General features: G+C 39.1%; 1 protein-coding gene across 1 annotated transcript; it reads left to right on the plus strand.

Moving 5' to 3' along the window:
- Positions 1-519: 519 nt before the first annotated feature.
- LOC143289133 (uncharacterized protein YwbO-like) lies at positions 520-7,720 on the plus strand. Its single transcript, XM_076598011.1, has 4 exons — positions 520-904; positions 1,874-2,033; positions 2,689-2,851; positions 3,613-7,720. Exons 1-4 carry the CDS (start codon positions 699-701, stop codon positions 3,735-3,737), a joined length of 654 nt encoding a protein of 217 aa, XP_076454126.1. The 5' UTR covers positions 520-698; the 3' UTR covers positions 3,738-7,720.
- Positions 7,721-8,687: the final 967 nt, after the last annotated feature.

The following is an 8,687-nucleotide window of genomic DNA, read 5'->3' on the forward strand; positions in this document are numbered from 1 at the left end:
TCATACAGTCGAAGGGATGTAACTGTTAAAAGTTACACCCATGGGCTGAAAAGAGCCAAAAATTACTTCCCATTGTGGTTATTTTTCTGACAGACAATCATTCGCTCTGTGTGTGTGTGTGTGTGTGTGTGTGTGTGTGTGTGTGTGTGTGTGTGTGTGTGTGTGTGTGTTCAAATCTATGTGCTTGAATGGATAACTTTCGACATAATCCAAACAAAAAGCATGCATGTCATCATTTCCTCAAAATGATTCAGCGTTAAATCAGATTGAACGGGATGACAGTGCTTTTTTTTAAAGTGAGCATACTGGTGCACAAAACCGGAACATACCACATTGTTTAAAGCTATTTGTAATTCGATGAGCAAGATATCCGAGTGCAGATAGGGCGTGTTCAAATCTGCGAACCTGGGCAGAGTGAGATTACTTTTAAACTGCCCGGGGTAGATCTGACGAATGGGCTCTTTTTACGCGACACACAACAACAAACAAGCAGGCAATCTAACAATCAGGGGACGTAATTCAAATAGAAAGACGAAGTTCATGATTTTTCTCCAGGGTCAGGGTAGAATGATACAGCAATTATTTGCCTGACACACTCGAGATAAACCGAATAAAAAAGGGGGGATTTTGTGTCAAGTTCAGTTCGTGCCATCACCTACTTTCGCTGTTAGTTGTAGCCTAGCTGTGCATTGTGTAAAATGGCTGATAAGCCCATGGTGGACATCAACATTGTGAGTGATGTCACTTGTCCGTTTTGTTGGATCGGGAAGAAGAAATTAGAAGCCAGCATGAAAAAACTGGAAAACAAGATGGAGTTTCGTGTCCAGTGGTCACCGTTCCAGCTGAGACCCGAGGCACCGCCTGAGGGGATGGATGTGCCTCCGCAGTATAAAGAACCCAGACTGTATGTGTGTCAACCGTGTACAGTGTGTGGATCATTCTATGTGTATGTGTGTGTGTCTGTCACTGTGTGTGTCTGTGTCTGTGTGTGTGTGTGTGTGTGTGTGTGTGTGTGTTGTCTCGAGTAGCACATTCCATGTGTGTGTCTGTCACTCTGTGTGTGTGTGAGTCTGAGTGTGTGTGTATGTGTGTGTGTTGTCACGTGTCGCATCGCATCGCATACAGTTGTAGTAGCGAAGGAACTGGCAGGCTGTCTGCCAAGGACTTACGGCCTTATATATATATATACATATATTGTCTTCAGTATCTGTCTCTTTTTCCTTATTAACCTCCTTGTAACCAGACAAACAACATAATCATCATATTTTGTTTCTGTTGGGTCTATGAATGCAACAATGACAATCACAATGGCTAAAATGGAAGTATCATAACATTATATTTTTACCTTTATATGCAGCATCAGGTTGCAGTTTGTGAATTTGTAAATTCAAGTAAACATCGGTAACAGGATCAATTTTGTCTTAACAGAATTTACAAGTGCAGGGTTCATACTCTGAATCATTATTAATATATGCCTTTAGATAATGATTATAAAATCTTTACTGTGGCCTACTTTCTAGGTCATTAAAACATATCATAAAACTTTGAAAAGGCCCTGTTTCTATCAGACTTTTTTCTGTTACTGTTGCTGTTTATATCTGAACACAATTGCTCATATACTGTTTACTTTATTTATTTTTAAACCACGTCAGTAACTTTTCCTTATCTCAAACAAGTAGATAGAAGCTCTGTCAGGCAAGAGGAGTTTCCATTTTGGAATGTTCAGTCTGTGTTGTGTTTTTCCTTTCTGTATAAGCATGTGTACACTATCATATTACAGACTGTAATTGATGTGTATATATATATATATATATATATATATATATATATATATATATAAACCACTGTACCATTTTCATTTTGTTGTGTGCAGACTGGAGCGGATAAGGAAAAGTGGGGATGAGGTGGGCATCCAGTTAAACTTCAGCTATGCCTGTTTGCCCAATACAACGATGGCACATGCTCTTTTAGACTTTGTGGGGACTAAAGATGATGGCAGCAAGCAAAGTGATGTCGCTGAAATGTTGTTCAAGGTGAGACAGTGGTGCTCACAGGTAGTGTTTGTATTCACCAAAGCATATGACACACAACGTAATGAACGCCCACTTTCCCTAAACACTTTTTTTTTTTTTCCTTTTTTTTTCTCTCTCTCTCTCTCTTTTTTCTGGACTTTATAATTGGGCAATCATACTATTTTGTGTTCTTTTTTGCATCAAGATCAAGTGAGTTACAAGCTGGTGTTTTCTGGGTTCTGTATGCCTTTTATTGTTTATTAAGTTGTATATTCTGTGACTTACCTTTGTGCTGTTCATTTTTGGCATCTAGTGAAATATGTTTGATGGTAGGGTCAACTTCAAAGGCATGTTCAAGGTTTATGTGCATGAATGTGACTGTACCTGTGCCTAATTTCAGTTTCTACATGTGATTTTTAGTGTTGTTGTTTTTTTTAATTTTCAGGGTCAATGGGATCAAAATTGAGTGCTTTCAGCCCAGATATGACTTTGTTTAGTTAGCTAGGCTATAAACAAAAATGGTGACAGTCAACGTCTTTTTAAAACCTCTTGTGTGTAGACAGACATTTAAGAAGAGAATATAACATGATTGAATCTGTGTCCTGTAAAGTTATATAGGTAGACTGTATTTTCTCTGTAAAGAATCTATGTATGTTGCTGTTTTTGCCCCCACCAGACCCATTTTACAGATGGGATCATGCTGTCAGAAGAGACACTGGTGAAGATTGGAACAGAGGCAGGCTACGATACTGGTGAAGTAAGAGCCTACATCACTGACCCTGAAAACCTAGAGAACATCCGCCAGGCTTCACAGGAAAACCGCAGCAAAATGACTGGAGGTACTGTATGGTGGGTTTGACATGGCACCATTTTGTTTTGTTTCTCTCATTACATGCAGTATTTGTCAGTATCTGTGATGTGTGACGGTCTCTGTGTATGTGTGTGTGTGTGTGTGTGTTTTCAATTCACTTCAGTTTTCATTTCAGTTCAGTAAACTGGACTTAAAAAATTGCACAGTACATATCAAAACTGTAATCCCCACTGGCTGGTTGATTCATTCTTCCATAGGTAGATTTTTTAACTCAGAATGTTTCTATACTTCAATAGCTATATCCGGACAGCTGCACTGCAAATGAAATGAATGTGTCCTGGATGTCTCAGTATACCACTTAAATGTTCTCTGATGTATGTAATCAATTTCTTTTCTTGCTGTGTTTGTGGACTGTAATTCCCACATTTACCCATAACTACAATTGGGCTTTCACATGTATGACTGCATCAATATGCCATTTTCAAGCATATGCTGGGTATGTTCGTGTTTCCAAAACTCACTGATCGCTTGACATAGAGTATGGGATCTTTATCGGGCTTTTTTTTTCTTTCGTTTTTTTAATTTTCTGCACAAAGGTGGTTCAGGAACTAGCAGGTTTGGGTATATCTTGATCTGGGAGATAAAAAAGAAAAAATCCCCACCCTTTGCTCCTCAGGCATCAGTACTGGGGAATGAACCCAGGACACTGGTTGAAAGTTTAACGCTCTACCCGCTCAGCTAATGCACCCATGGTGTATATATAGTAAAAGAAATGAAAATCCATTTCAGGTGTCCCAACATACTACTTCAATGGACAGCACATGTTCTCAGGCGCCCAGAGTGAGGACGTGTACATCAAAATGCTGACAGTGGCTGCTGAACGTTTTCCAGTGGCTGTGAAGAGCAAGGCGTAACAGTGATAATGTCTCGCTCAGCTTGGAGTTACTCCCCTGCAGTGGGTGTCTTTTGTGGACTTGTTATCACACTGTATTAAAATGTTTTGCTGTTTCGTTTGCCTTTATCAAAAACAGTGTCTTCTGCAGCTGTCTATTCTCAAATGATGTGCAGTTACGGTAAACTTGTTAATCTATCCCCCAAACTACACCAAAACGTGCACCAAGACCACTGACAAACAAAAACCAACAAAATTTTACTCTGAACAAGACAAAATCACTTGGAAGGCAATGTTTTAATTAATAAATAAAGCAAGACAGGTGTGAATTTTCAACTGAACTGCCCTTTTCAAGTGAAAAGACAAAAATGACACTCCAGACAAATTTTCACTGTGTAAAAAGTACACATCTCTTTTATTTATCTTTTTTACGGTTTAATCAGAGCATAGTGTGACTGTTTTACTTATTAGATTGTGTTCTAATCCAGTTCTGACCCTTTTATTGATGGTTTGGTTTTTCCCTTAACTTTTTAAGCATCACATTGGTGATTAACTGTCTTAATATCTATGTGACCAACTCTCTTACTATCTTTGACAAAGTCTAATTGTGAAGTTTATGTTTGCCATCCTTTGATATATGTTTGTTAATCCTTACTGCTTTTGTGAAATGGATCCCTTACAAATCTGTTTTGCAGTCAAATTGCTTTACCTTGCATGGTCTCAGCATTTTTTTTTTTTTTTTTTCTGTAATTTATCTTATCAACCCTCAAAAACTGTCTTTATTTACGTTTTTTTGTCATTGTTGTTTTGTTGTTGTTTTTGCAGCAGTAAAGGCAATGGTATAAACACTACAAATCTTTCTCTTTTTTTAAGACTTTTGTGAAATTCTTATTGGATGCAGTAGAGCTTTAGTATGAACTTGATTATCTGCTCTTTGTTTAGGTTTTCACAAAGAATGTGAACAGGAGGCCAAAGTGTTTGGATGAAAACAGCATCATACAAGCAAATCATGTATTGTCATATTAGCCATATATAGAGTTAGGAAGGGCTGTGTCAAATGTATCATATGAGGACCAGCAATATAGCTGTAATTGTGATGTCTGGAGTGACCAGTGTAGTTTTGTATACATGTTTTATTTTTGTGGCATCAGCTTTTCTTTATTGGCTGTCAATAAATGCTGTATATACAGTATATACATAAATGCTTCTGCAATGGTTGTCTCACTGTAAAAGATACTCATTTGCAAATATTATTTCAGCTTTGGAATGCAAGTCCAAGAGAGTATCAGCTTTTCATACTCAAAATATGCTGTGTTCATACTCAGGTAATTAACGGTATCTTTGGCCATACTTGTGTGTGTGTGTGTGTGTGTGTGTGTGTGTGTGTGTGTGTATTGTGATTCATGTATGGTTGCTGTGATGATGGGATACAAGGTACAAGGTACATAATATTTGTTGGACTTTCATCCTAGTGGTCTGAGATATCTATGTTTCAAATCCTGGTGCTGTGTGTTATTTCAGGAAAGATGTTGTTTTTTTTCTGATCCCCTCCACTAGTATATGTGCAGACCTTGTAGAGTTTTGATTTATCTCTGTCAAGTGCTAATGGATGCAAACACAGCCACCTTACCAAAGTGGTTAGTATCACAGACTGATGACTAGAAGGGCGCAGGTTCAAGCCATATCAGAGGTTTTTTCTGTCAGTGACTGGCACTTTCCCAGAGCTGAGCATGCTGTGGACTTAGATGGGTAGTCTGGGACTAGAATCATGCACTTCACATGACGGGCGCAATAACCGAATGGTTTGAGCATTGGACTTTCAATCTGAGGGTCCCAGGTTCAGACGTCAGTGACAGCGCCTGGTGGGTAAAGGCCGGGTGGAGATTTTTCTGATCTCCTGGATCAACATATTTGCAGACCTGTTTGTGCCTGGACCCCCTTCATGTGTATATGCAAGCAAAAAATCAAATACGCACGTTAAAGATCCTGTAGTCCATGTCAGTGTTTGATGGGTTATGGAAACAAGAGCATGCACACACCCCAAAACTGAGTGAGGCTGCCTACATGGTGGGATAAAAACGGTCATACACGTAAAAGCCCACTCATGTACATATGAGTGAATGTGGGAGTTGCAGCCCATGAACAAAGAAGAAGAAGAAGAAGATCCACTTCACATGTCTTTGCGGGCGTCACTTAAATTTCCTGCAGGTGTCTGTATCTCTCAGGCCTGGTTGACACTGGTGTATGGCATGAAAGGAAGTATACAGTACAGCTTTGTCATGTAATTCCAAACCTTAAATGGACCACACAGCAGCAGCAGCATTCCAAACACTATTCATCATCAGAATGTGTTTTTTTAGATGTGTTCCTAATTCTGTGGCCTTTCATACAATGCAGATGATGGGGCTGCACACACACACACACACACACACACACACACTGTCATTATTAAAATGAGATTGATGTTAGTGTTTAGTGGGTTACAAAAACATGAACATATCCAGTATGTTTCTTCCAGGAAAATCGATTACAGCTGCCAGACTGGCAGGATAAAAAAAAATTTCAAACACGTAGAAAGCCACCTTGTAGAATCCTTGTAGAATCAAGTGAATGATGGTGATATGTCCTACTGACAAAAATGAAGCATAAAGAGAAGACTGGAATAGATTTTTGGAAGTTTATGAACAAAGTACTCAGATTGGATTAGTGGTTTCTGCTGCCTATGATGAATAGTGAATAATCAGTTTGATTGAAGAATCGATGTTTTATATATTATCAGCCTTTTGGAGTTTGAAAAGTGTATATTGTACATGTATATATGAAGAGAAACATTTTTTTATTTGTTTGTTATGCATTTGTATGGGTTTCTGGGGGGGTAGGGGGGGGGGGGGCGGGTTCTTTGTGTTACCTGTTACTGGCCATATTTTTTTCAGGAACAAAATATATTTTGTTAATCAGAATACAATCATAGTGCATTTTATTATCTGTTGGGGATTTCATTGACAGAAAGGGATGTTAGTCAGAAGGATGGGGTTCTGTGAGGTTTGGCTGGCGTCCGACGGGGGAAGTCCTGGATGCCTGCAGAGGGGCTTGTTTGTCCTGGCTGCAGAGCAGCTGGTCTGTCTGAGGTTGACGTTTATCCAGGTTTGATGGTCAAAGGAAAGTCCGGGGAACTGCTGGGTCCACATTCTTGTTCTTCCACATGTAAAAAAAAAAAAAAAAAAAACACTGCAGCAACTTTGGTCTTTGGTCACTGTGGTTCCATGGCACATGTGTTGACACACAGCAGCAGTTGTGTCGTGAACACACCCAGTGAGAATAAATTGCATCAGGCTTTTATCTCAGTGGAGTTTACATTATGAAATTTTGGCTGCTTTACCTGAGGAGAATGTATATCTGTGGTACAGCGCTACCAGTGTTTGCCCAATTACTTGCCTGTTCGTTCACATATCTTAGTTCACTTTGTTTTTTCTTTTTATCTTTTTTACAGTGTAAGCAACTTTCTTGTTATTGTGCTTTAACATGTTGCACTGAAAAATTTTTAAATCGTGGGGGGTATAGGGGGGTAGGTGTTGGGTGGGGTGGGGGGGGGGGGGGCATCCCTTTGGATGCTTACACCACCCTTCTTCCCTTATGCCCCCACACTCTGTGTGTTTGTGTGATTGGAGAGAATAGAAACTTGCTGACCATTTGCAAAGCAACACCATCGCTTCACCTAGTCTCTGCAACAGTTAACAAAGGAAGAGATTTGCCACCACTCTTGTGTTTTGATGAGTCAAGAGCTGTGTCAGAACCATGCATTGTTGCTTTCTGATTGGTGGAGAGACCTGTCAGTCAGTGCTGTGTGTGGCCTGTCAGTGTGCTGTGACAGACTTCGCCCAGCAACTTCTTACCTTTGAAGTGAGTGCTGTACCACTGATCCTCCACAGCACTTGCACTGCCATACACAAATGACTACTCTTTCTCTCTTGCCTAAGCATGTTCACACTTTTCTTTTCTTTTCTACTTCCTTTTTTTTTTTTTTTTTATCAAATTTTTCTTTTTGGTGAATAAAAGGAATATATTTCAAAATCAAACTCTCATGTTGAATGTGTTCTTTATTTGACTTTCCAAACTGATCTCTCTCTCTCTCTCTCTCTCTCTCTCTCTCTCTCTCTCTCTCTCTCAGAAAAGGAAGAAAACTACTAAGAAATGCCTAACTAACTTGCAGTTAAATTTTAGTCACAATGATAATGATAACTAAAACCATGAACACAATTCTGAAGTACATTACAGGAATGTAGAAGTATGGCTATGAACTGATTCCTTTGAAAGTTCAACCACAAGAATCTCGTGAGAAATAAGTTTCCCAAAATTGTCTCTGTGTGTCGTGTGTACACAAGAATAGTGTAATTATGAAAGACTCAGCTGCACATTTGTCTCATACATGTGCACATTCCCACAACAACCCCATAACACACACACACACACACACACACACACACACTGCTTGCACATGCTTTTGCTTTGGGTTAAAAAAAAAATTTATGAACCAGTAGGCTGAAATCTTTTCTTGATCGGGCTTTCAATAGTGTTTTTTAAGTGGGTGGAACAGCCCTGCTTGTGACTCCATTTAATATTTTTTTTCCGTAGTCGGAAGATTATTCCTATTAGGATTTCGGTTTTAAGTCAGTTGAAACACTTCTCATGATCTGAGGACCATCCTTTTCCTAATAATTTGACCTTGCGAACTCCAATAGGTCATTAAATCAGAGACATACTGATATCTCACATGTTTCTTGCTAACCCCGCTCTCCACGCGAGGCTTATCTGACATGAGGGAACAACATTTATATGCAACAGAAAAACTTCTTTCGCATCCTGAAAAGACTTACACAAAACCGTCGTTGAATACAATTCCGTGGATAAAAAAAAAAAGAAGAATGAAAAAAAAATGATAATAATGATTGTGAGCGAGAACGTTAAAATGGAA

This window comes from Babylonia areolata, chromosome 13 (assembly GCF_041734735.1).
Source record: "Babylonia areolata isolate BAREFJ2019XMU chromosome 13, ASM4173473v1, whole genome shotgun sequence".
Classification (NCBI taxonomy): Eukaryota; Metazoa; Mollusca; class Gastropoda; order Neogastropoda; family Buccinidae; genus Babylonia; species Babylonia areolata.